This window comes from Schizosaccharomyces octosporus, assembly GCF_000150505.1.
Source record: "Schizosaccharomyces octosporus yFS286 unplaced genomic scaffold supercont6.2, whole genome shotgun sequence".
NCBI lineage: Eukaryota > Fungi > Ascomycota > Schizosaccharomycetes > Schizosaccharomycetales > Schizosaccharomycetaceae > Schizosaccharomyces > Schizosaccharomyces octosporus.
Genome location: NW_013185620.1, coordinates 1,577,098 through 1,602,433, shown reverse-complemented (window position 1 = coordinate 1,602,433; position 25,336 = coordinate 1,577,098). Strand labels below are relative to the sequence as shown.

Here is a 25,336-nt window from a genome sequence, read left to right as displayed (position 1 = left end):
GTGAAGCTACCATTTAATGAAACATTAGAAACTTTTTAATGTTACTGGTTAAATATTTATATTTATATATAAAAACATTATTCATGGACAAAAGACCGAACGGTGTACTATTTTAACAGTTTGTCGTCTAATTTTCATTGTAAATGAATAAGCATAACAACACGTAACTTCTCATTTGAATTTCATAGAAATAAACCAAATTAGGAAATCTAAAGCAGAACATGGATTACCTTAAATAAGACTGGATTTGTTTGAGTACACGGATTGTTAGAGGAGAAGCCGCTTGTTCTTTAACATTCGGTTCAAGCAGTAGCGAAGAACCATGCAAAGTGTATAAATGTATGCACAAATCTGTAAACTAGAACATAAGTCGTAGAACCAAATTGAAAAGATATAAGGACCAAAATTTCAAAAGAAGGTATATAGCGGGTTAACCAGCTGCAATATTCAGGACTAACTCTTTTCAACAGCACGAGGAATAACTGAACAGTACATATTTCTAACGAACAGATAATGCAAGCGCTTCATTACTTGCACATACAGGATTCTAAATAAAGTGAAGCAAGGAGTGACTTAACTTTATATGCTTATAATTACAAATGCGGATGAGACTTTTCCAAGCTGAATACCGTAACGGCAAAGGTTAAGAGAAGACCAACTAAACTCGAAATGGATTTTTAGAATGGCCCGTCATTGAGCTCTGTAATACATTTTGAGTCTCTTGAGATTGCTTGAGTGCAAAAGGATTTTTTGAAATATTAGAGGGAGCAGAATGTATGTAATTGGGATAATTCATTGTGTTCTGTTGGCTTAAAGATTGCGGGGTATAATTAGCATTCGTGCTATAAACGCTTGTGGGTGTTGGTCTGTCCATTGGTACACCCTTCGGTGCTCCAGAAAATGATGGTATGGTTTCAGTATTGAAGTAAGACGGGGAATTCTGTAAGCCACCAGGAGTCATAGATGGCGACTGAAACCCCGTGGATTGGGATTGGATTGCACTCGGGTTAATATAATTTTGAAAAGGGTTTTTAAAATCAATGTTTACAGATTGAGCTCTATTCGGGGGATTGTATGAACCTGCCACTGATGAAGGACCGTAACCAGTTAGCATTGGTTGAATACCACTTGAGTTTTGGACATAAGGATTCGTTTGGGGACTGTATGACACCTGAGCATAAGGGTTTCCTGTCATTTGCGGAACGGCCATCGGAGCAACTTGGGCCTGTTGAATTTGGTATGGTACAGAGGCATTAAGGAAGGGATTCAATGGATTCGGAGCGGGTTGTTGGTGAGTAGATGAATTGTTTGGCTGGTTATAGGAAGGAGAATTCTGTCTTAAATTCAAAGGAAGATCATTACCCTCTTGTAACATTTCATCCACAAAAGATGAAGTATTATAATTCGGAAATGAGGAGTCCATCTGTTTGCCTTCTTGGGGTATTTGAGGTGTTGTCTCGGAAAGATCTAAAACACTTCCAGACTTATTCGGATTCGTCTTTTTGTTCAAATACTGATTACGATTTTTTTCGAAATCCGGATCATGTAGGTACTCTTCCAAGGAAGCCGTTAAACTAATAGGGGCATGTTTAATATTGGGGACGGGGAATTTGGTAACGAATTCCAAGGAACGAGCTGTGCCCAGAAAATTGATAACATCTTCAGTCTGTCGAACAAAAGTTTTGTAGATACGAAGAGATTGCTCTGCATCGGTATGGCTCATTTCAAAATAATGTTCCAGTAATTTAATTACACCAATATTGATTGCTTTAAAGAGCACCAACAAATCACCCACAAGTAGCCGGAAGGATGTCACGGTTATATCATTGTCTATCTCATCAACGAGGAACTGACATCTCAAAAGCCTCTTAAGCTGCGACTGGATACCATCTATATGGCGTATAAGTCCTTTCTCGACGGTCAATTGTTTGAGTTTTTTCTTAGTTGCATCACCGGCTTGAGCGTAATCAAATCCTAAACGGCCATATTGCCTTACCCTTTCACTTAAAAATCTGCTATAATTATAAATATTTTGACCTTGAGTAGTCAGAGAGGATGCTCGCACGACTTCGAGAATACGAGGACGCTGGGACAGAGCCACAATTGTCGTGCCAGGCGAGCCATCTTTTAACATGAGATGGAAAACAATTAATGATTTGTAAACGACAGTCCACGAAGAATCTTTCATTCGTTCACAAAGGTTCTGAATGACTGTATCTAATGTATCAGGATCTTCAGAGGTAGCTTGCAAAATTAATTCCACATGTTTGCTCTTCGGAGCAGCCAATTTGATCTTTGTAGCCTCTAAAAATTACCGTTAATATTTTATAGCATGAATCAGTACTTACTTTTAACGGCTCGATCATAGGAGGTCATCCATTTGGACGGGGGCATTGCAGCTTCTTGCTCAAGTGAAATTCCCTTCTAAGTACGTGACTTTCTTTAAATTAAATTAAGAATAAAGTATTAACTAAAAGCTATCGTTTACAATTTGAGTTTGTACTGTTTATGGTAAGTATCTGATCTTTACGGAGGTTCGTAAAGCGTTAGTATGGAAATCAAGCATCACATAGTGTCGGATAGTGTTCCCTTGGTAGCTTTCGTTATTATGTAAACAAAAGGTAGAATAGTTCAGTAGTAGTAAAATAGTAAATAAATCAACTAAGTAAAGAGAAAAGCTAGTTAATTAGTGATTTACTTCGAACATAAACGATCGTTGATATTTGCGGAAAATGAACCATGACGCTTTTTGCGAATATTGAATTCAAGAAGATATATGTAAGGATAGCAGAAACGATGGTTATGGAAATTTAACTGTTGCGCTTGTACTCCGAAGGAAGTACCACCCGGTTTCCCTGAGACCAAAGGCAAAGTTTCTTCTTCTTTGCTTTCTTCTCAAGAGAAAGCAATTGTTCCTTCGACGTTGGATAAAAGACTCCATCCGTTCCATCATACACAACGGCCAATCCCTTTTGGACCATAGCCGGACCAATGTCTCTTTTCCAAAAAAAATGGGAAATTGGATAGTACTGTACGCCGGCCACGAGTCTCGAGTATTGATCAACCTTCAGTGGAATTATGCGTACGTTTTTATGCAACAACGTCTTCGACAGATATTGTTTGGCCTCCAAGGAAAAGGGTTGGGCTTTTTTTCCAAAGTGGCCAGATTCTGGTGCATCCACGCCGGCTAGTCGAACAGAAATTGTCTTGGAAGCTAAACCAGACCGTGAGGTAGGCACTTTACGCAACCAGCGCCATCCTAGCCAGTATCCTCCCGGCGTATGGTAAAAACGAAAGTTATCTCCATCACCAACTCGTGTAACATAGCCAAATAGTGATCGAAATCTTTGAGATCGATCCGACCCTTTATTAGGGAAAAGAGATTTAGGGATATCGTGAACTGTTTCAAACCTCCGGAATCGCCACACAGCCCAAATACCAGCGACGATTGCTCCTCCTACTGCTATCGTTGGATATGCTTTTGATTTTTCTGGGGTTTCCTTTTCAGAGTTTTGCATGCTTACCTCGCTGCTGAAGTATAGAAAAGACTACACCAACAGCAGGACTTGCTTGTTGATTGAGAACAAGATTCCCACGAACGTAGAAACTGGACTGTATATGAATTTAGCTACAAATGCTACCTACCTGTACCTGAAAAGTAATTCGCTCGTAGAGTACTACACTCAGTACTAAGAACACTTCAAATTACCATTTCGATTCTTCTCTATTTCTGAAACACGTATAATGTTTCATTTATTGATTACTACACTACACTTCATACTCCCAGACAGTCATACTTTCCACAAATTACCATACAACTACCATTCTTATCCTTCAGTAATACTTGCATTTATCCACTTAAACATCCTACCTTCATCATCCCACGTACCAATTTTCCAGAAATAAGTCTATTCATACAATTCTCTCATCCAGTACTACATACACCTATTCTTGAATAAGCTTCAGAAAACCATTACCCACCTCAGAGCGGTGCTCCAACATTGGTAAAGATTTCCTAAAGCCAGAAGCTTTAGAAACAGGTTACAAAAACTAAACAGTCAAATTAGCACACCTTGCAAACGGCTGTTTCTGGTAAAAGGCAAGAAACAGATACGCTAGCTTTTGCAAAATGCTTTGACGCACAATGAAATCTCAAGGGGGCCTCAAAGCAACTTATATAACTTTTTGGTTTATAACCCTAACCCTGAAAAGTGGGAAAAAGGATAATAAAGCCATTATAGGTAATAAATTATACATAATAAGTTAAAGAAAAATGTAAAAATACTACTAGAACTTTTTTTATATCCCTATAGAAAACTCCCATTTTTTTCCTTATGTTTCCAGCGAAAATGAATTGTTTTTAACGAAGGTCTTGGTGCTTCGTTAGTAAACAAGGAACGTACACAAATTCATAAGCATTCTGATTCCGATATTTTAGTTTTAACAGTTATTTATCAGTAATTAATGAAAAATAATGATTTTTTGGGTTTCTTACGCGATTGCGTGTATCCGTCACCGCTTTGGATAACTCGTTCATGAATTAAAAAGTTTTCTTATGGTAATTCAACATAATTGGTCCCTTCTTATCCTATATTCTATTTCTGCTTTAGAATTATTTTTTTAAAAAAAATTCTGAAAAATCCTTCATCTTCTTCATTTATTCCTACAGTATTATCATAATTTTTTTTAATATATTCAGACCGTGTTTATTTTTCAAGGAAGCACACTAGATATCATAATACCCTTTTAATGAAGTAGAGTGTACCGTAACTAATCATCGTTAACCATGTCCACTAATACCAAATGAAGGAAAAAGGATGAGAACAACTGCCAAGAAATATATTGCCGAACTTAACCTTTGCACCTCCATAGTAATCTCCAAACCCTTTCACAAGGCGCAGAACTTTTTTTATAGATTCGCGTTTTCGAGGAATTATTCATATTTGGGGTCTTTTCTTTTTTTTTTGTAAAAACACGTTTCTTAGTGCCGAATTTTTGACATTTGTTTTACGCGTTTCTCGAAACTAAGGTATTCTAATAACCCTTTTTGTTTCTTTTTGTACACGCGAACCAAATTTGCATTCGTTTTCTTTCATTTATGGTACTTCAAATTCCAGCATGCTCTCAATCAACAAGTTTTCACGTGCCTCTAGGACTTCCACCGTCTTGTCCTTATGTAAAAGACTTCAAAGCACAGCACCTGACCGAAAAGACGCCAGTCTTTTGCGACACGATTACAAGGAAGCAGTTAAAGCTGTCCGAAAAGAGTATGCCACGGAAACCGAATTGGCTATAAAGCGTAGTGAAGAAGCATCCGCAAAACTCAAGGACACTGTGCAGAGACATCGTGCAGCAGTGAAACAGAAAAGCGAAAGGGTCGATATCCGAGTCCCGGGAATTGAGCCTGATACTTATCCCTTACCTGATCCTGATGCAGAGTTGCGCCACCAAACAAAGCAAGAAAATGTTTATAAAAAGGATTATTCTTCAAAAAAGGCATTAGTCAAACAGTTGGCTAAGATTTACTTCGCGGATAGCAAAAAATACGTTGTTGACATGAACGGGTTAGACAACTTAATCAATCATGCTTTTAATAATCCAAATGATGTTTTTGCTTCTCTTCCCACCAAAGAAGAATCTGATTCTTCTAGCATCTTTTTGAATGGTTCTGATTCCAACACGAATGAGGACATAATGAACCATGCTGCTGAAACAGTGATGGATCAATTATACTCGCGTGAACTATCTTCGACTAAAGCTAATGAAGATTCTTAAAGCTTAAATTTTTCCTAAAACGCTTCTTTATATATGCGAATGTGCGTATTGATGTATCAAATTTAATACTAATGCTATATCTATTCCTAAGAGAATGACATTATAATCATGCAGAACGAATCCGTGGGTTTCCAAAAAACATCAAAAATTTAACTAACTATTTTTTGTTCAAAGATTTGTTAGGCCATATGGGTTCCGGTGTAACGATTGTCGTCGCGTCCTTATCTTGCCAGATACCACTAGATTGGCTGCTCTCGTCACTTGCCAGTTTGCTCGGGGCCATGGGAAGAAGATCTTCATCAGAAGGCTTTTCTTCTATTTGTTGCTCAATATCTGGTTCTATTTGCATACCATCCTCAAGATTAATTTCTTTTATGTTAACAATTCTCGTTTTTTTCAAAAGTTTCCATGAAACGTAACTTATAACTAATAGGGGAGCTGCTAGGTATGCTTGAAAGAAGCTTATAGGGTTTGGCGCCCTATCAATTGGAAATATAGCCACGTAAAGTTGTGCTGCTAGTGCTAGAAAAGTCATGACAACTCCGTAAACAGATCCATAAACTCCAAACATGCTGAGATATGGAAGTTCTTCTAAAGAATGATTCTGTGCTTTCCATGCTCTTCTAAACTGAAGGTGACTCAGACATATGCTTCCCCAGATAAACGTAGTGGACAGTCCGCAGATGGACAAAAGCCATCCAAAAAGGGCGCCTCCTACTCCTGCTTCTGTGAAGTATGCGATGCTTCCAAGTGATAGAGTTATGATTATTGCGTAGATTGGATGTCCCCTTTTATTCGTCTTCAACAAAAACTTCGGAGCAAATCCATTCTTGGCTAAAGCGAAAAGCGCCCTTGATGCTGCATATGATGCTGAATTACCAACCGAAAGTGTTGAGCTGAGAATTACTGCATTCATAACACTTGGAAGTGCTTTGATATTTGCTAACTTAATGGCGATTACGAACGGCGACAGAAGAGCTTCAGAATCACCAGAAGTGCGTAGATGCGGGTTATTGGAAGGTATAACCAATGTTAACATGAATAATGCTAGCACGTAAAATAGGATGATTCTCCAAAATATTTGACGTACTGCTTTTGGAATTGTCTTATGAGGGTCTTTTGCTTCAGCAGCTGCTAGTCCTACCAATTCTGTACCGGAAAGTGAGAAGATAGCTATGACAAGGACTGCGCAAAAGCCTTTAATCCCGTTATTGAACGTTAAAGGTGGTTTCCAATAGGAGACGCCAATGACACCTCTGGTATCCGTCGGTACACCTCCAGCGGTGATAATGATACTAAGGAGTAAGAAACCGAAAACGGCGACTAGTTTGACGATGCTCAAAACAAATTCGACCTCACCGTATCCTTTTGTCCCCCATATATTGATCCCAATAATCAACACGTAAAAGACTGAAATCCAGACTGACGCACGTCCAGGGGCATGCCAGACGTTAATAATGAGGGGAGCCACTGTGAGTTCTAGTGGGACGGTGACCGCGAAGGATAACCAGTACTGAATTCCTACTGCAAAGCCCCAGGCGGGATCAATGAAGCGAGAAAAATATGTGTAAAAAGAACCAGAGACGGGATAGAGAACTGAAAGCTCAGCTAGAGCACTTGTGGTGAATATAACATAGAGTCCAATGACTGTGAATGCTATAATAATGCTTGCTGGACCGCCATCTGCTAATGCGTTTCCGGAACCAACAAAAAGTCCTGTTCCAACGCAACCACCAATTGCGATCATTTGCATATGGCGGGGCTTTAGTTGTCTTTTGAGACCTTTTTCATCCTCACTTGTCACAATCTCTACGTTATTTTCCAGGTCATGATCGATATGTTCAAAACTTCGAGATTTTTTGTCGGCGGGTGAACTTATCTTTCCTGTATCTTTAGACATCTCCTTTTCAAGGTTTGTATTGATGTCCTCGTAGAAATTGGAGGTCATGAACGACTTGATCTATGCAATTTATCAAGAGGATAGATATTGGAAGTATCGTGGGGTCTGTGCGATTATGGCTCTTCAAATGGAAGAGTTATAAAGGAATGAATGGGTAATCGCTTAGATTGAGGAGTGAATCAGAGATTTATGTCTTTGGATATTGACTAAAAAGCTCTGGTCGAATTTTATCCAAGAAAAGATATGTTGTTGTTTGCAGTTCTAGGAAGGAAGAAGGAGGGGCATGCGGTGTTTTTGAACTGTTTTAGAAGACGATGTTCTTATGATGATGGAATCGGCTGTCTCATAAGTTACTCAGTTTTGACATCAATTGGGACTGTTTTCAAGTAATATTACTTGATACATAGGCATTTAATAATTCAAAATAGGAGGAGGAATAGTGCTTAGCTTTTAAGTTTCGACGATATATCTGCTGCTTCAATTGAGGCTGATTGTCTTTGGCTTCATCGCTTCTACGCTGTAACTTAGCATAGATTAAATATGTCATCATTAGATGAAATATAACTAAAAGAATGCAATACCTTTTTTACTTTTAGTTTCACATAACATGATTTGAATCCTGCGTTTGGGTGTAAACAAACAAAGACTCAAGTACTTAAACTATAGTTAGTACACAACGTACAATGCTTTCTACGTACTAATAAATAGAAGAAATCAGTATTCAATAGAATGTTATATGAGTGTGCTCTGTAAACTATTCAATACAAATCTCCGTACCTAAACGAACAACGATTTGAGTAGCACCAGTGCTTTATTGCTGCGTAACGAGTCAGGTATCCGTAAAGGCTTTAAAGATTATCCATATCAATTCCCTTTTTAATTTTAATTAAAAGAATAAATTTAAACACTTTACGAAGATATTACTTTTCAAGGGCGGTATTTTTCTTCAGAAGAGGAACGAGCACTACACCTTCGAAACTCAACGGGCGAAAAGTTCGCACCTTCGTTCTAGGGTACATCACTCGAGTTGAATTTGTATAAATTTTTTCAGAGTTTTCTCTAACCTCAATAATACTAGAGCAAGCGCTATGGATATTGAAAAGTCGACCAAATGGTCGTACGTGAAAGAGCGTAAAGTAGGTGAAGGAACATACGCGGTGGTATTTCTAGGTAGGTTAGATGAATTCCCATTAACTGTTAACATATTAAGTGTATCAAATACTAAACGAAATGTGAAATAGGTCGCCAGAAGGAAACGAACCGAAGAGTCGCTATAAAGAAAATCAAAGTGGGACAGTTTAAGGATGGAATAGATTTAAGTGCTTTGCGTGAAATTAAGTTTTTGAAAGAAACAAGACATGTCAATGTCATTGAATTGATGGACGTTTTCGCAACCAAGTCGAATCTTAATATCATTCTTGAGTTCCTTGACAGCGACTTGGAAATGCTTATTAAAGACAAGTTTATTGTTTTCCAACCTGCACACATTAAAGCTTGGATGCTTATGCTTCTTCGGGGTTTACACCATATTCATTCTCGCTTTATCCTGCATCGGGATTTGAAACCAAATAACCTTCTGATCTCTAGTGATGGAGTTCTAAAACTAGCAGATTTCGGTCTTTCCAGAGATTATGGTATGCCTAATCACATGAGTCACCAGGTCATCACTAGATGGTATAGACCCCCGGAATTATTTATGGGTTGCAGAAGCTATGGAACAGGTGTTGATATGTGGAGTGTTGGATGCATTTTTGCAGAACTAATGCTTCGTACTCCTTATCTTCCAGGTGAAACAGATTTGGATCAATTGAGCGTCATTTTCCGTGCCTTAGGTAGTCCGGAGCCGGCCGTTTTACAGAGAATGAAACAATTGCCTAATTATGTTGACATGAAAGCTATTCCACCACCAAGTGGAGGAATGGAAGCATTATTTTCGGCTGCTGGAACTGAAGAGCTGGACTTACTAAAGAAATTTTTTGATTATGATCCTTACAGCAGACCTACAGCCCAACAAGCCTTAGAACATCCGTACTTTTCCTGTCTACCGCGTCCTACTCATCCTTCTGAATTGCCTAAAAAGGGCGGAGAAGAAGGCATCAAGCATGTCTCAAGTGATTTGCAACGTCAGGTAAATAATTCTGTACGGCCAAACATCAAGTTTGTCAGTTAGTCAATTCTTTTTTTGGATCTTCAATCTTCCCTTTTTCTCATCATAGCTCCCTAGATTCTTTAAAAGCTCTTCAAAATAATTTATGAATGACGATTATGTTACCCTATCTTTTTGTTTCTTTTAGATACCAGACTTTCAAACATTTATGTGTAACTCAGTATATTATTCTATAAACACAAACCTTTACCTGCCTCATGCAATACGAACGGTTAATGTTAATCTCTTCACCTATAGCGTGTACTTACAGGACCATGTCGTAGAGTTTTTGCATTCAATCCCAAAACATGACAATGATTGTTTACTAACGTATAATAACGTACTATGCAACATCATGCAACAACCTCAGTAAATGGACGTAAAGCAGTCACATATAGCATTAGGCCAAAATTTTGGCTTGCTGAAACAGCATCCACCAAAAATGGTTCGAGGACCCAAAAAGCATTTAAAGCGTGTCGCCGCCCCTCACCACTGGCTTTTAGACAAGCTTTCTGGTACTTACGCTCCCAAGCCTTCTGCTGGTCCTCATAAGGCTCGTGAGTGCCTTCCCTTGATCGTCTTCTTGCGCAACCGTCTCAAGTATGCCTTGAACGGTCGTGAGGTTAGAGCTATTCTCATGCAACGTTTGATCAAGGTTGACGGAAAGGTTCGTACTGACAACACTTTCCCCACTGGTTTCATGGATGTCATCAGCATTGAGAAGACTGGTGAACACTTCCGCCTTGTCTACGACGTTAAGGGACGTTTCACCGTTCACCGCATCACTGCTGAAGAAGCCAAGTACAAGCTTTGCAAGGTTAAGCGTGTCCAATTGGGTGCCAAGGGTATTCCCTTCATCGTCACTCATGACGGCCGTACCATTCGTTACCCTGATCCCTTGATCAAGGTCAACGATACCATCAAGCTTAACTTGGAAACCAACAAGATTGAAGGATTCATCAAGTTTGATACTTCTGCCCAAGTCATGGTCACCGGTGGCCGTAACATGGGTCGTGTTGGTACCATTATTCACCGTGAACATCACCTTGGTTCCTTTGAAATCATCCACGTTAAGGATGCTTTGGACCGTGAGTTCGCTACCCGTCTCTCCAACGTCTTCGTTATCGGTGAGACCAACAAGAGCTGGATCTCTTTGCCTAAGGGCAAGGGTGTCAAGCTCAGCATCACTGAGGAGCGTGACCGTAGACGTGCCCTTAAGGGACTTGCTTAAATGTCTTTAGGAGTAGAGAAATCAACTTAGGCTTGAATTTCAATAAAAATAAGAGTAGTGATTCCATATGGTGAATAGATGGGCAAATAGTAAACGGTTTGTATGTCTTGTTAGAATGGATAATTACTTGCTAGGGAAGTTGAAACGTGGTCCTATCTATCGCCGTGGGTTACGCTTATGATAACCAAGTGTTCAGTGCTTCTGCATTTGTTGCTTTAAGTGGAGTTCAATTATAATAGCTAGGTGTAATTGTAGGTTGAAAGGTTAGGCCTTTCTATTCCATTCAAGAGATTCAAAAAAGGTCAGCAATGCTTCTTGACTGAAATGTCTGCTTTTCAAATCCTTTTGTAGATATTATATAATTTGTATTTCTCTTCACCCAGAATTCCATCTTACTAAATATAAAGGTATTTTCTGTTTTTTAACGATACATCTACTATTATTTTGTATAACTATTAAACAGCGGTTCGAACTGCGCTATACGCCCTTTTGTCTACCAGCGGGAAATGCAAGAGTAGAGGAGTTTCCTAACGCCAAGAGGAATTGAAACGTAGGATTCATGTCGAGTTCAAAACGCAAGCTTTACCGTTTAATTCGTAAGTTTAGATTTAAGAATTTGAAAGCTAATATCAGAAAATGCTACGGAGCCATTCACATTTGAGCCGGACTTGGCTCTAAACTTGGACATTACTGACTTGATCAATCAAGCTCAGGGAAACATGTATGGATGAAGGCAAAGTAACTTTTGTCTTAGAGTTATGAATTTGACTGACTTTTTGTTTTGCTAGTCCTCGTGAAGCTGCTTTCGCAATCGTCAGGAAAGTCAATGATCGGAATCCAACGGTAGCTTATCTAGCCTTGAATGTATGACTCCCTCGCTGTTTTGTAACCAATACTAATGCCTTATATTCTTTTAGCTTCTCGATATTTGCGTGAAAAACTGTGGTTATGCGTTTCATTTGCAAATCGCTACAAAAGAGTTCCTCAACGAATTCGTTCGTCGTTTTCCTGAAAGACCTCCCTCTCGTTTAAATAAGATTCAGGTTATGATTCTCTCGCTCATTGAAGAATGGCGACGAACCATTTGCCGTACCGACCGTTACCATGAAGACTTAGGCTTCATCCGAGACATGCACAGACTCTTGTCTTATAAAGGTAAGATAAGCCAACCTTCTCATTTTGATTGGTATATGCTTGATTCTAACATTTCTTAGGCTATACATTCCCTGAAATTGCTAAAGATAACCTTGCTGTGTTAAGTCAAAAATCAGTGTTGAAAACTGCTGAAGAACTTGAAAAGGAAGACCGTGATGCTATGTCTGCGAAACTTCAGGAACATATACGTCGTGGTACTCCTCATGATCTTATGGAAGCCAACAAGCTTATGAAAGTAATGGCCGGCTATGACTCTGAACATAAACGCCGATACAAGGAACACGTCTTGGTCGAGCTTGAAAAGGTAAAGAGAAAGGCCTCTCTTTTTGGTGAAATGCTTAATGAAATAAAGGAATCGGATAAGCTCACTCCTGGTGACCTGTACGAAGAACTTGCTTATTCCCTTAAAGCTGCGGTCATTAAAGTAGACAAGATTTTAGAAGAATTAGACTCTTCAGACGAATATTACAATAGCGTTATAGACCTTAAGTCTTTAATTCTCGCTTTACTCTGCCAGTACGACCATCTTTTGAAAGGTGACTTTCACTCCGCTCAGAATACCTCATCGAATGCTCATTCTCTCTTTCAATCAACGTCTAACCTTTCCAAGGATGCAAACGAAAACTTAACCGTTGACCCTGCTTCCACTCCTACTCCTGCATCTCAATCTGCCATGGACTTGCTGATAGACTTAGATATTGGTTCATCTATGCAACCCAGCACTTCAAATGCTCAGATATCGTCCATCCAAAATAGCAGTCCTCTTCAATTGCCTACTGGTCCACCCAAGTCTCTCGATAGAACTGAAACACCTCCAGCTGTGGGTGCAATTTCTCTGTCTGAAAACTTTTCGAACATGTCTTTATCATCTCAACAAACGGATCCTGTCGGCAACAACATTTTGCCAACTACCGTCTTTTCTAATGAGCATGTGGTGTTCCAATTGGCACCAAAAAAAATTACGGATGGAAAATATGTTTTACTTGCTACTTATTCCAATTCTAACTCCTCTAAGAATATTGAAAACTTACAATCTTTTATTGCTTTACCCAAAAAATATTCTTTGGAATTAAAACCTCAATCTGGCACTCGTTTGTCTCCGTTGCAGCAAAAGGGTATTCACCAGGAAATGTTTGTTTCGAACGTATCTACGGATACTACAGAATTACCAATGCGATTTAAGTTTACATACTATGTGAACAACGTGCAAGAAGAACATACAGGACAATCGACGGTTAAACTGAATTAGATCAATTACCATAGATTTGATATGTGCCCTTATGGCTTAATGAAGATCCCTGTTATACATTTATTTCATTTCACTTCCGGCCATATCTATTAGCACTTTTTATAAGATAAACCATCAAATAACTACTAATGAACCCTTTTACTCCCATTGAACACCAACCCATTCCTTTGCATAGCCAACTTGATTCTTATTTAATGGTGGCTTGCAGTCCATAGAACAAGTAGCAACCAATATTGTAGACCATTCTGCCACCTCATCATTGAGTACAGATATGGAGTAAGGCATAAGTTGCATTTCAAAAATTCTTGGCGACTTACATAAAGGACAAACCGGGAAAAAATTAGTGTAAGAGTCAGTTGTCTTAAACATTTTTCCCACGACATCTCTATTAGAAGCCAAGAGAGGTTTCCCGCCCCGTTCGTAACGCACGCACTGAGTAGGGTTATGCGATATAAGTTCAATAAACTTCCGAAAAGCCTTTTCATATACAGCAGGTGATTTTTCATAAGACTCATTTTCCCAATTCCCGTACGAGTCCATCGTTTCCTGCATTTTGAAAGAACTTGAACCTTCTTTCATTTCTTTCGCCTTCAAAGACTTTGGTATATGCTCTAAATCAAGAGTTAAAAACATGCCTGGAAATTTTGGAACCTTGGGATACTCATATACGGTGGTGACCTGAGGATGAATTGGCATATTCTGAGCGTCGACATATACTTTATTGGAAGAGGAGGGTTTCGTTTCCGGTTTCTTGCTAGCACCTGTAAGTGCCATAGCAGCAAATGAATTCTGCATATTTCCTGGGTCCTTTTCATCTTTGACTGCATCAGTATGAGGAACCGGCGGCTGAGAAGACGAGGCGAAAGGATTTGGCGGCGAAAAAGAACTAGAGAAAGGATTGGAAGCTCTTGCTATATTGGAGGAAGAGGTGAATGGATTAACCTTTTCTGGTTTTAGAACTTCTTCGGCATGTGCCTTTTTAGGTGGTTCATTTTCTTGTTTTGAAGATTGAACTACTTGGACACCGCGAAGGCAAATGACAGATTTAGGAGACCTTCTGCAGGCCTGGTCATGACAAGCCCAAATGTATAACGCACGTTCTTTGCTTTCGTCACCTTCTATCGGAGCATAGCATTGAAACAAAAACCGGCAATAAGAGTTACAATTTCCGCAGCGAATGTCATCTGGATTTATAGAAACGTTTTCAAAAAAAACAGGAGTATCACCTAAAAACGTTGAATATTGGTCGGGGACTTCTTCATCTGATATATTCACATCTGGTGTACCAAGCCAAACCTTTGTAGCTAACCAATTACGATTCATAAGTCAATTTACCGAAAAAATAAAGCAATGACGAAAAAAGTGTATAAAAGAGAGTAAAAATCAGAGATCTATAAAATGACAAAGTTCGTAAATATTCTATGGATTTTAATTAGTGTCCAAAGAATTGTTCGCGTTAAAAAGTTTAAGGAAACAGAAGTAGTACGCTAATATACAAAGAGGAGATGAGCATTATTGAATCGCGTTTCGTCGGTTTTGCTCGAAAGCAATAAGCAGAATTAAAACCACGAATATCAAAAAATCTGATTAAGCATCATTTCTGAAATACACAGAAATGATGTGCTGAGGGACGTTGTAACCCAAGAGTGAAAGAGCCCACATAATGAGAAACATCGGTATAGGAATTAGTAGAGTGTGTGTATCTTTCAAAAAAGGTAAAGCTGAACATTGGTTAGCAAAAAGACCCAAAAGGCATAAAAAAAAGACAAGGACTTACTCTGATATCCGATAAATGTTAAATAGGTATAGTAGCAAAGGGCAACTAAATAAAGCGAGTTTCCTAGAAAAAGAGAAATACTTTTTGTTTGTTAGAGGAAGTGACACAGACATAGAAAGTAAATGCACATACAAGTTTGAACCGCTGATAATGGGTAAAAGAATCAACTGGATAATGTACAAAAGAACAAAGACAGGAAAAAAAGAATTGCAATGAATATCAAAGCAATACTTCCATTCCAGCTGATTCTGGAAAGAGCCAATGGATGCGGACTCTCGATAGATGTCTTTTAGGAGAAACCTTTTCGCGACAAAGTAATAAATGGAGGAAAGGATGAACCCGACTGCGAGAAAGTCGACAAAAAGCATGGAACACAAAAGAGAAATGTATCCTTTGAGAGAGTTTTCAAAAAAGAGTGCCCAACAGAATGATGTAAATATAATTAAAGTGGAAAACAAAATAATAAATGAGAGATCTTCACGTCCATACTGGTTAATAGTTTCTGCAGAAAAAAGAATTAGTAAACGAAGCCTATGCATTTTTATCTAGTTGTCTCTTGCATACGTTTCTATACACGTGTTAGAAAATAGGAAAACATCACCAACAAATCCTCTTCAAAAGGGATTTCTACAAGTCACTTACTCGTAAATTAATGGATCTATAAACGCGACGGGGTGCTCGAAACAGGTTTGCCATGTCCCATAATGAGCGTTCAAGATCCTAAAGGTTCAAGAATTAGCAATGTTTCCATAGCGAGAGAACCATACCATCTGAGATAATTTAAAAGAGCGTAATTTCTTATGTATTGAAGCAGACATCTTTGAAGGATGTAAAACTGTAATCTGCTAGGTTTGTTTACGCTTTATGCAAAGGGACGAAGGCCCTCTTGGGGGAAGCCGACACAGATAGCGAGTGCTATGGTAACGTATGACACTCAAATACCGATATGTATTGAATTGTGATAAATAGAATACCGAATTGTGATCACCATCGTTGAGCTAGGAAATCAACAAAGAAGGAAAGGAAATCGAGAAAGAATGAAACAAATCAAGAATAATTTAAAGTAAATTAAACTCTAAAATGAGTAGGATAAAAGGTTATGAAGAGCTGTAAACACCTTTTTTTCCCTTTAAACAAGGTTTACTCGAATTTACAAAAACGGAAATTCACAAAAATTTTTGACCCCGCCAGGAGTCGAACCTGGAATCTCCTGATCCGTAGTCAGGCGCCTTGACCATTGGGCCACGAGGCCTTCGTTGAAAACTAATGATTTTGAAAAGTTATATGGTAAGATCATTTACACGAATGGAAAAAATGTTCAAGAGCAGAGATGGTAAGGTACAAAAGTGTTATTGATAAATCCAGTACGAGTTTGAGAAATGGGTGTGAAGTGATTCTCTTGTTTGTATAAATTTGGATTCATGATATTGCAGAGTTCAGAAATTGTACATTGACTGTACACAGTCTATTGTTCTGGTTATTCGCATTGTCTCTTGTAAATGCGGATTGAATGATATATAGTCGAGAGTTACTGGGAATTCCGTAAAGTTACGTTTTTTGAAAGCAGACAGCAGCCGAATTTAACGAGATATCTTACATGAACTGAGTTCGAAAGGGAATTCCTAACTCACATAAATAAAACTACTGAACGCCAACGGAAAAAAGGTTTCCGTTATCAAAAAAAAGTATTCGTCCTTTTACTAGGCGGTTAAAGGTCACCGATGTTTGTTGAGGATAGTTTTATTGCAGTGAATATAAGACTATCTTGGTCTGTAATCATTCTCACGAAATCTGCAGACTCGTGCCACTCATGAAGAGTACGAAGTGTAATCAAAAGGTTCCATAAATGTTTACATCCAAATTTCCTATGTGATACTTCAAAAATGGTAAGCAAAAATGGTAAACAAAAGATAGGAACTTGGAAGATTGTCTACCATCACCTTCTATACAAAGAAAGAAACCTCTATACGGAGATTTTTCCTTCAGACATGCCTGACACCAAAAAGATGGGAGTTTTGCTTTGCTTTCTTATCTTTGTTGTATTTTTCAAAGAAAGAATTAAAAATCAAGCTGAATGATTAATTCGACAACGTGGTATCCCAAGACTTTGCAAATTTCCGGTATTAAGCATCTTCGGAGTCATTATTTTCAGCAGGTCGCGATGTCCGATGCTTAGGGAGTCCTTGAGCTGCTTCTTGAATTTGGATGTTGAAGTTTTGGGTTTCCAATTGCTTACGGTAATTGCATCCTTCCCATGAAACCAAACTCATACCAAAATACGTACCAAATCCCCAATTTAGAGCTTTACTACGAGGTGCTAGACGCTTGTAAGTAACCTAACTGCCAAAAATAAATGAAAAAGTGTCATCAAAATAGACACACTCGTAAGACGAAAAACCATCTCAATTACCTTTCATAAACAAGTGGATACACCCTACACCAATACCGCAGAGAACACTTGTTATGGTGGATTCTTTAAAGCATGGATGATGAAGCATGTGAACAAAATCGTCCTTTCTTAACGACTATTCAATCCAAGTTAGTATATTTAAACAACTATATTCTAAACTCGTTTATTACCTTAAACGCCTGAACAATGCTTCCTTCTTGAGGTCCATTCTGTTCACTCATAGTGGGAGTGTTGTTGTAGCCGGTGGAAGCCACAAGCTATAACCCAGGGTATTCACATTTCAAGTTTTTGATATACGATGAATAAAAATTTTAGCATTCTGCTTTAATTACTTTTGTTTTGTTAAAAGAAAAATGATTCAACTAGATTAAATCAATTGTGTAGATAAAACCTGCCGGATCCCTATCCATTGTTCAGGAACCAAATACAAATTGGTAGTCAACAACAATATGACTTTTATGCAACTTTATGATAGTTTTGAATTGAGCATTGAAAAGAAAACAGACCGTGTTTTTGGTCTATTTATTTTTTTGAAAAAACGCGACGCGAACGCGCTCTTCATTTCTTGTTCCTCACACTCACTATGCTACCTTCTTCTTCATTACCATAACAACCATCCCAAAAACTTGACATCTTGGCAAATTTCCAATGCATTTTTGTGTTGACTGAGGTGATCTCTCCCATACTTAAAAATTGAAAATACTCTCTTTTACTATCGTTTCGTCTTGTCGTTTTTGATATATTTACAAATCTCTTTTATTAAGCCGCGTTTTCATTCATTTTCATTCGTTTTTGTTATATTTATTTATTGTAATGCCTCCCAAGTTCTCTGGTAAACGTTCCAATCTCCCTCCCAGGTCTTTTCAAAATATCTATAAAAACCCAAATGCCTTCGAGGGCCAGACAAACAGGTCGGCGGATGAGAATGGGCTGAGCGATCCCTTGTTCTATGTCAATCGCAAAAATGAAATTGATCGTATTATGGGATTTAACTCATACGAAGGTGGACCATCTCGTGAAGCTTGGTTAGTGAACGTTCACCCCACTGTGATAGAAAGCCAAAAGCGCAACTCGACACTTAGCGCTGTCGACTTTTATTTTATTGAAGATGACGGTGAAACTTTCCGTGTTACCATTCCTCATTCTCCATACTTCTACATCTCAGCTCGTGAAGGAAAAACAGCGAATGTAGAAGAATACATAAAAAAAAATTTTGCTGGTCTTGTGAAATCTACTTCACGAGAATTCAAAGAAGATTTGAAACTCAAAAATCACATAGTTGGTTACAAAAAATTGTACATAAAATTAACGTTCGACAACTTAACAGATCTTCAGTCGGTCCGACGCACCCTTATGTCCGCAGTAAAGTCAAACAACGCGAAGGAAGAAGCTTTTAATACCTATGCATCTCTTAATGATTCCAATGATTTGGCTTTAGACACTTCCTATGATGATCCTATGGACCATATAATGGATCTCCGCGAATTTGACGTGCCGTATCATGCTAGAACACTGATAGATCTCAACATCCGTGTTGGTATGTGGTATACTGTGTCTTTTCGTGAGGGAGAGCCACAAATAGTTCCTCTTCCGACTCGTATTGAGCGTGCAGAACCTACTATTATGGCTTTTGATATTGAAACTACTAAGCTACCTTTGAAATTCCCAGACAGCTCATTTGATAAAATTATGATGATTTCGTACATGGTAGATGGTCAAGGGTTTTTGATTACCAATCGTGAAATTGTCGGCGAAGATATCGAAGATTTTCACTATACTCCTAAGCCCGAATTTGAAGGACCTTTTATTATCTTTAACGAGCAAGATGAGCTAAGTTTGTTGCATCGCTTTTTCAAGCATGTAAGATCTGCCAGGCCCACCATTATAGTTACCTATAACGGTGACTTTTTTGATTGGCCTTTTGTTGATGCTCGTACTACCTTTCATGGCTTGAATTTAGCAGAAGAAATTGGTTTTAGCAGAGATGCTGAGGACGAATATAAATCATCCTATTGTACTCACATGGACGCTTTTCGTTGGGTAAAAAGAGACAGTTATTTACCTCAGGGTAGTCAAGGCTTAAAGGCAGTTACAGTAGCCAAGTTAGGTTATAACCCTATGGAATTAGATCCTGAATTGATGACTATATATGCTAGCGAAAAAGCTCAGACGTTAGCGCAATACTCAGTTTCAGATGCTGTCGCTACTTATTATCTCTATATGAAGTACGTTCATCCCTTCATTTTTTCCCTTTGTAATATTATTCCTCTTAATCCTGACGAGGTTTTGCGAAAAGGTACTGGTACCCTTTGTGAGACATTGCTCACAGTAGAGGCATCTGCAAATAATATTATTTTACCCAACAAACACGTGGAGGCACCCCAGAAATTTTATGATGGGCATATGCTTACAAGTGAAACATACGTTGGTGGTCACGTTGAAAGTTTAGAATGTGGTGTCTTTCGTAGTGATATTCCTACTGCGTTTGATATGGATCCTGCTGTCTATCAAGATTTGGTTACTCAATTAGACAAAGCATTACAATTCTCAATCGTTACAGAAAACAAGATTGATATGGATGATATAGAAAACTACGAGGAGGTAAAGTCTCAGATTGAAGCGAAGTTATCCGACTTACGGGATAAACCTAAAAGATCAGAGAAACCTAAAATCTATCATCTTGATGTTGCGTCTATGTATCCTAATATTATGATCACAAATCGGTTACAACCTGATTCCGTGAAGGATGAATCTTTTTGTGCTACATGTGATTTTAATGTACCTGATAAAACTTGCGACCGTCGTATGGTGTGGTCATGGAGAGGTGAATTCCACCCTCCTAAAAAGAATGAATACCAGATGATTGTTTCTGCCATGCAGACTGAAAGATTCCCAAGTTTAACACCTTTTGGTCCTTCGAGATCATTTGACGAACTTTCACCCACGGAAAGAGCGGAAAAGATTCAAAAGCGTGTAGCCGATTATAGCCGGAAAGTGTATCACCGATTATATGACAACGAAGTTATTGAACGCGAAACAATTATTTGCCAAAAGGAAAATTCGTTTTACATTGATACAGTAAAAGCTTTCAGAGATCGTCGTTATGATTTTAAAGGCTTACAAAAAAAGTGGAGTAAAATTCTTTCCGCTAGATCAAGTTCTGGTAGCCTTGGTGAGTTGGAGGAAGCCAAGAAAATGGTGATTTTGTATGACTCCCTTCAACTTGCTCATAAAGTTATTTTGAATTCTTTCTACGGTTATGTAATGAGAAAGGGTTCTCGTTGGTATTCAATTGAAATGGCGGGTATTACCTGCTTGACAGGTGCTTCTATTATTCAAATGGCGCGTCAAATTGTTGAGCGTGCGGGACGTCCTTTAGAATTAGATACCGATGGAATTTGGTGCATTTTACCAGAATCATTTCCGGAGAACTATGAGTTTAAAAGGAAATCTGGTGGAAAGGTATTTATCTCTTATCCTTGTGTTATGTTGAATCACTTGGTCCATGAAAAATTTACTAATCACCAATACTCCTTGCTCAAAAACCCTGATACCTTGGAGTACGAAACAACAAGTGAAAATAGTATTTTCTTTGAAGTTGATGGACCTTATCGGGCTATGATTTTACCAGCTTCCAAGGAAGAAGGTAAAACTTTAAAGAAGCGTTACGCTGTTTTCAATTTTGACGGCAGTCTAGCTGAACTTAAGGGGTTTGAAGTTAAGAGACGAGGCGAACTAAAACTCATCAAAGATTTTCAGTCACAAATCTTCAAGATTTTTTTGAAAGGAAATACTCTTGAGGAATGCTATAAAGAAGTCGCATTGGTTGCGGATACATGGCTCGAAGTACTTTTCACAAAAGGAAAGAATGTAACTGATGATGAACTATTTGAACTTATTTCCGAAAATCGAAGTATGTCAAAGTCTCTTGCAGAATACGGATCGCAGAAGTCCACCTCCATTACTACCGCTAAGCGTTTAGCGGACTTTTTGGGTGATCAAATGGTAAAAGACAAGGGTCTTGCTTGTAAGTTTATTATCTCTTCAAGTCCCAAAGGAAGCCCTGTTGCGGAGCGAGCCATCCCTGTGGCTATCTTCTCAACTGAAGAATCTGTCAAAAGACATTTTTTGCAGTTATGGTTGAAAGACAATAGCCTTTATAATATTGATATTCGAGATGTCTTAGACTGGAACTATTATATTGAACGCCTAGGATCGGTGGTACAGAAGTTAATTAGTATTCCGGCAGCTTTACAAAGGATCGCCAATCCCGTACCTAGAATCCCATTGCCTGATTGGTTACATAAACGACTTGCTTCATTAAATTCCGGTTATAAACAAAAAAAGATTGACTCAATATTCAGTGCTGCTCCTGCACCTCCTACCGCTCAGCTTAACGATATTGAAGATTTTGGGTCTCAAGGTAAGAATCCGACTCCAACTATCGCTCGGGTATCCAAAAGAAAAACAACTCAACCATCTGGTAACGATACCCAGGTCTCTTTCAACGAAAAGCCTGTGTCAATTGTTGAAGGGTATAGTGCATGGTTAAAATACCTCAAGAAAAAATGGAAATACCAAAAACAAGTTCGTATTCGAAGACGCCATCTTGTTGGATTCCAATCCAGACAGTTTACGAACGTATTTAAGTCATCCGCTGAAAATATGTACCAAAACTTATGGCATATAGTACAAATAAGGAATACTGACAGTCCTGGTGTTTTGCATGCGTGGGTCATTATAAACAATAGGTTGACTTCGGTTCGTTTTAATCTTCAGAGAAAATTTTATATTTGCTTCAAAGACAACAATTTACCAAACGTTGAAATTGACGATTGTAAGATTGAAAAGAGCAATGCCGTTCTTCCCCATGGAAATGTTTCTGATAAGTTATTCAGTTTGGAGATACCTGAGAAGACATACCTGAATGAGAAAAATGCTATATCAATGATTTTTGCTCATCCATCAGTAGAAGGTATCTACGAAACGAAGATAAAGCCTATTGAGCGTGGAATTTTGCAAATTGGGTGCCATAGAAGATTCAACAATACACTCTCTGGAGCCTTAGGTAAAGCATTCGAAACTGGTTTTGAACCTGAAATGTTTGTGCAACCTTATGAAAGTGATGTCAGTTACCTTGAGGATGTTGATTTGAACTACATATACGCGTTTCATTGTTCATGGAACCAACGCTTTATCTTATGTCTATTTCTCCCTCATTTAGCCAAAGCTGAAGTGGTCGTATACGACGGTCTTTCTGAGGATACCTCCTTTCCTCAATTGGAAGATCTGTATCATGAGATGAGGCATAAATACTCTGATGTATTAAAGGTCTCAGCTATAGAGTATCCTGAGGATATAAAGTTTTCGATTTCATATAGCAAAAACGAAAAGAAAGCATATAAGCTAATTAACGAAAGAATACTGCAGTATCTGGCTGCAAAAACCAAAAATAGCTTGCTAGTAATTGAAACTACCTCTCCGGAAAAGCTTGAAGAAAATCTTAAGCAGTTAGAAGAATTACCTTATACATTACTTACTCGTCGTGAAACAATGGTCCAGTCTCTTTCCTGGAAGCAATACGTGTCCAAGAAAATGATCCAACATTTTCTAGCCGTGGGTGCTTGGATAAATCACCGTATCCAGCTTTCAAGATACGGGGATATCCCTTTTTGTAATTTTGAAAGCGATGAACTTCAGTATGTCATTGATTTGCAATACGCAAGGAAACTTAAGGAACAAAATATAATTTTATGGTGGAACAAGGGTCCGATGCCAGATCTGGGTGGTTTAGAAAAGGATGATGTACTTCACGTTGCGAGTCCAAATGATTCACTTGAGATTAATCGATCGGGTGCCTATTCCAGTGCTTGTGTGGATGTATCTTTTTCGAATTTAGCTGTTTGCAGTGTCCTTAACTCAGCCTTGATTAATGAGATAGAAGGTGCAAACGATTTGGCTGCCTTGAATGATGGCTTTACTGCGAACGTAACAGATGATTTAGAAGCTCGATTGGGAATGTATGATACAGTAGGCTTAGCCCATTCCCTTCCTGTACTAAAAGAGCTCATAAAACGTTGGTGGCAGGAAGCAGCAGGCGGAAACACGCTAGCTGACTTAATGATTCAACATTTGGCAAGATGGATAAATTCTTCAAAGTCATATTTATATAGCCCGCTGTTGGTAAGCCATATACAAGTTGTCATGAAAAAGACATTTTTACAGTTGCTTGCCGAAATTAAAAGACTTGGAGCCCAAATTGTATACGCAACGACTAATCGAATCATCATAGGAACATCCAAAACCACAGTTCAGAACGCTATCTCTTACACGAAATATATTCTAAAATCGCTGAAAACACTTCCCTTATTTCACTTTTTGGATTTAAATATTCAAGAATATTGGGATTACTTGTTATGGATGGATCCGGTAAATTACGGTGGAAAAATGATTTTACCAGAAATCTTGGCGATTAGTCCGTTGAAAGAACCAGAAACTGTTGTATCGTGGCATATCAAAAGCCATCTACCTCCGATTGTTCAACCCGAGTTTCAGAATTGGGTAGTTGAATTTATTGAGGAAATATACAAACAAAAATATTTAACCCAAAATGGAAAGGGTGTTAATATGCGTGTCCGCGATAATGTTTCCGAAGCTGAAGCCGAATTCCAAAGCTTGGGTGCTGGAATTCTTAGTAAAAAGATGATGCCCCCATTGAAAAGACAAATCACTGCGTTACAAAGAAGATTCCAGGAGTTTGGGCTACATGACGAAGTCGTAGAAAACTTACAATTTCCGAAACTCCCAGGTTCTTTCAAAAAATTTTCAAATGTCCCGCTAGAATTTATAAAAACACTGTGCGCTGTCTATGGATTAGTTGAAAACCTAAGCCTTGAAAATCAATTATTAAAGAAAAATCTGTTGTCTGTACTGCAAGTACGCGAATTTTCTACCATTGCTCTCTTTGAGTATCCGAGTCAAAAGCTTAGATTGGAACAAATTTCTTGTCGACAATGCGGTATGGGTCATGATTTTGATCTTTGTCTTCACGAGCAGTTATGGCCAGAACGTAATGAGTCTGGAAATTTAAGTTTCCTAACAGGCTGGACATGTCAAGGATGTAATTCACCTTTTGATCGATGGGTATTTGAGGAAACTCTCATTGACAATATTCAACATCAGCTCGTCCTATACCAAGTGCAAGATTTGACTTGTTCAAAATGTAAACGTGTCAAGGAGTGGGGCCTCAAGGCTCGTTGTGCATGCGGTGGAGAATGGGCGTTGGGATTATCACCCGTGAAATTCCGTGAAACACTGAGGGTTTATCAGTCTGTCGCTGATTTTTATGAATTTACGATTCTAAAAGCAACTGCAGAATCGATAGCTGGCATGTTGTAGTGATAGTTTATAGCGCTGTACTTTGAATCTGGTTTGAGCAACACAGCAATAATAATAAATGCAAGCGCAGGTCGCTTTATGTAATCCTTCTTGAATCTTTAATTTTTATGAAGTGCAATTCATTAGTATGTAAATGTGTACGTGTATAATGCTCAACAAAGACGGAAATAAATATGTATCGTACGTAACAACCGTAACATCCTACGTACGAAAATATCTTTAATTAGTATTACATTTTAAGAAAGAAAATGCTCTTTCTTTTCAAATATCTTGACAAATTTTCATATTCTCTTCA

The 25,336-nt window shown here is 38.4% G+C and overlaps 11 protein-coding genes and 1 non-coding gene across 12 annotated transcripts; 5 read left to right on the top strand and 7 right to left on the bottom strand.

Annotated features, from left to right (window-relative positions):
- Positions 1 to 41: 41 nt before the first annotated feature.
- On the bottom strand, positions 42 to 2,496 carry SOCG_00143 (ENTH/VHS domain-containing protein). The gene is made up of 2 exons (XM_013162563.1): positions 2,349 to 2,496; positions 42 to 2,304 (listed from the first exon to the last, which is right to left on the bottom strand). The coding sequence occupies exons 1-2, from the start codon at positions 2,392 to 2,394 to the stop codon at positions 659 to 661; spliced, it is 1,692 nt and encodes a 563-aa protein (XP_013018017.1). The 5' UTR covers positions 2,395 to 2,496; the 3' UTR covers positions 42 to 658.
- Positions 2,431 to 3,751, bottom strand: SOCG_00142 (nuclease). The gene has a single exon (XM_013162562.1). It carries the CDS (start codon positions 3,516 to 3,518, stop codon positions 2,811 to 2,813), a length of 708 nt encoding a protein of 235 aa, XP_013018016.1. The 5' UTR covers positions 3,519 to 3,751; the 3' UTR covers positions 2,431 to 2,810.
- A 1,045-nt stretch (positions 3,752 to 4,796) lies between these two features.
- SOCG_00141 (uncharacterized protein) lies at positions 4,797 to 8,331 on the top strand. The gene has a single exon (XM_013162561.1). It carries the CDS (start codon positions 5,119 to 5,121, stop codon positions 5,773 to 5,775), a length of 657 nt encoding a protein of 218 aa, XP_013018015.1. The 5' UTR covers positions 4,797 to 5,118; the 3' UTR covers positions 5,776 to 8,331.
- On the bottom strand, positions 5,768 to 8,931 carry SOCG_00140 (uncharacterized protein). Its single transcript, XM_013162560.1, has 2 exons — positions 8,374 to 8,931; positions 5,768 to 8,329 (listed from the first exon to the last, which is right to left on the bottom strand). The coding sequence occupies exon 2, from the start codon at positions 7,721 to 7,723 to the stop codon at positions 5,933 to 5,935; it is 1,791 nt and encodes a 596-aa protein (XP_013018014.1). The 5' UTR covers positions 7,724 to 8,329; positions 8,374 to 8,931; the 3' UTR covers positions 5,768 to 5,932.
- SOCG_00139 (CMGC/CDK/CDK7 protein kinase Mcs6) lies at positions 8,383 to 9,951 on the top strand. The gene is made up of 2 exons (XM_013162559.1): positions 8,383 to 8,845; positions 8,917 to 9,951. The coding sequence occupies exons 1-2, from the start codon at positions 8,764 to 8,766 to the stop codon at positions 9,843 to 9,845; spliced, it is 1,011 nt and encodes a 336-aa protein (XP_013018013.1). The 5' UTR covers positions 8,383 to 8,763; the 3' UTR covers positions 9,846 to 9,951.
- A 293-nt stretch (positions 9,952 to 10,244) lies between these two features.
- On the top strand, positions 10,245 to 11,383 carry SOCG_00138 (40S ribosomal protein S4). The gene has a single exon (XM_013162558.1). The coding sequence runs from the start codon at positions 10,264 to 10,266 to the stop codon at positions 11,050 to 11,052; it is 789 nt and encodes a 262-aa protein (XP_013018012.1). The 5' UTR covers positions 10,245 to 10,263; the 3' UTR covers positions 11,053 to 11,383.
- On the top strand, positions 11,353 to 13,609 carry SOCG_00137 (adaptin). The gene is made up of 5 exons (XM_013162557.1): positions 11,353 to 11,648; positions 11,686 to 11,773; positions 11,841 to 11,916; positions 11,970 to 12,207; positions 12,267 to 13,609. The coding sequence occupies exons 1-5, from the start codon at positions 11,612 to 11,614 to the stop codon at positions 13,454 to 13,456; spliced, it is 1,629 nt and encodes a 542-aa protein (XP_013018011.1). The 5' UTR covers positions 11,353 to 11,611; the 3' UTR covers positions 13,457 to 13,609.
- Positions 13,595 to 14,779, bottom strand: SOCG_00136 (programmed cell death protein; the record flags this gene model as incomplete). The annotated part of the gene is made up of 1 exon (XM_013162556.1): positions 13,595 to 14,779. One exon carries the CDS (start codon positions 14,777 to 14,779, stop codon positions 13,595 to 13,597), a length of 1,185 nt encoding a protein of 394 aa, XP_013018010.1.
- A 264-nt stretch (positions 14,780 to 15,043) lies between these two features.
- Positions 15,044 to 16,051, bottom strand: SOCG_00135 (UNC-50 family protein; the record flags this gene model as incomplete). The annotated part of the gene is made up of 5 exons (XM_013162555.1): positions 15,044 to 15,177; positions 15,234 to 15,313; positions 15,366 to 15,735; positions 15,872 to 15,953; positions 16,001 to 16,051. The coding sequence occupies 5 exons, from the start codon at positions 16,049 to 16,051 to the stop codon at positions 15,044 to 15,046; spliced, it is 717 nt and encodes a 238-aa protein (XP_013018009.1).
- Positions 16,052 to 16,412: 361 nt separating this feature from the next.
- On the bottom strand, positions 16,413 to 16,485 carry SOCG_16288. The gene has a single exon. It is a non-coding gene; the product is annotated as a tRNA-Arg (tRNA).
- A 35-nt stretch (positions 16,486 to 16,520) lies between these two features.
- SOCG_00134 (uncharacterized protein) lies at positions 16,521 to 17,882 on the bottom strand. Its single transcript, XM_013162554.1, has 3 exons — positions 17,814 to 17,882; positions 17,644 to 17,758; positions 16,521 to 17,550 (listed from the first exon to the last, which is right to left on the bottom strand). Exons 1-3 carry the CDS (start codon positions 17,862 to 17,864, stop codon positions 17,357 to 17,359), a joined length of 360 nt encoding a protein of 119 aa, XP_013018008.1. The 5' UTR covers positions 17,865 to 17,882; the 3' UTR covers positions 16,521 to 17,356.
- Positions 17,883 to 18,250: 368 nt separating this feature from the next.
- Positions 18,251 to 25,150, top strand: SOCG_00133 (DNA polymerase epsilon catalytic subunit A Pol2). The gene has a single exon (XM_013162553.1). The coding sequence runs from the start codon at positions 18,457 to 18,459 to the stop codon at positions 25,039 to 25,041; it is 6,585 nt and encodes a 2,194-aa protein (XP_013018007.1). The 5' UTR covers positions 18,251 to 18,456; the 3' UTR covers positions 25,042 to 25,150.
- Positions 25,151 to 25,336: the final 186 nt, after the last annotated feature.

What these genes read in the sequence shown, in the direction of transcription:
- SOCG_00143 (XM_013162563.1), bottom strand. Translation starts at nt 2,394, where the DNA reads ATGCCCCCGTCCAAATGGATGACCTCCTATGATCGAGCCGTTAAAA. An exon ending in CTATGATCGAGCCGTTAAAA is followed by an intron (nt 2,305 to 2,348) that starts GTAAGTACTGAT and finishes GGTAATTTTTAG; the next exon opens with AGGCTACAAAGATCAAATTG.
- SOCG_00142 (XM_013162562.1), bottom strand. Translation starts at nt 3,518, where the DNA reads ATGCAAAACTCTGAAAAGGAAACCCCAGAAAAATCAAAAGCATATCCA.
- SOCG_00141 (XM_013162561.1), top strand. Translation starts at nt 5,119, where the DNA reads ATGCTCTCAATCAACAAGTTTTCACGTGCCTCTAGGACTTCCACCGTC.
- SOCG_00140 (XM_013162560.1), bottom strand. Translation starts at nt 7,723, where the DNA reads ATGACCTCCAATTTCTACGAGGACATCAATACAAACCTTGAAAAGGAG.
- SOCG_00139 (XM_013162559.1), top strand. Translation starts at nt 8,764, where the DNA reads ATGGATATTGAAAAGTCGACCAAATGGTCGTACGTGAAAGAGCGTAAA. An exon ending in ATACGCGGTGGTATTTCTAG is followed by an intron (nt 8,846 to 8,916) that starts GTAGGTTAGATG and finishes AATGTGAAATAG; the next exon opens with GTCGCCAGAAGGAAACGAAC.
- SOCG_00138 (XM_013162558.1), top strand. Translation starts at nt 10,264, where the DNA reads ATGGTTCGAGGACCCAAAAAGCATTTAAAGCGTGTCGCCGCCCCTCAC.
- SOCG_00137 (XM_013162557.1), top strand. Translation starts at nt 11,612, where the DNA reads ATGTCGAGTTCAAAACGCAAGCTTTACCGTTTAATTC. An exon ending in TAGCTTATCTAGCCTTGAAT is followed by an intron (nt 11,917 to 11,969) that starts GTATGACTCCCT and finishes ATATTCTTTTAG; the next exon opens with CTTCTCGATATTTGCGTGAA. An exon ending in CAGACTCTTGTCTTATAAAG is followed by an intron (nt 12,208 to 12,266) that starts GTAAGATAAGCC and finishes AACATTTCTTAG; the next exon opens with GCTATACATTCCCTGAAATT.
- SOCG_00134 (XM_013162554.1), bottom strand. Translation starts at nt 17,864, where the DNA reads ATGAGTGAACAGAATGGACCTCAAGAAGGAAGCATTGTTCAGGCGTTT. An exon ending in GCATTGTTCAGGCGTTTAAG is followed by an intron (nt 17,759 to 17,813) that starts GTAATAAACGAG and finishes TGGATTGAATAG; the next exon opens with TCGTTAAGAAAGGACGATTT. An exon ending in TATCCACTTGTTTATGAAAG is followed by an intron (nt 17,551 to 17,643) that starts GTAATTGAGATG and finishes ACAAGCGTCTAG; the next exon opens with CACCTCGTAGTAAAGCTCTA.
- SOCG_00133 (XM_013162553.1), top strand. Translation starts at nt 18,457, where the DNA reads ATGCCTCCCAAGTTCTCTGGTAAACGTTCCAATCTCCCTCCCAGGTCT.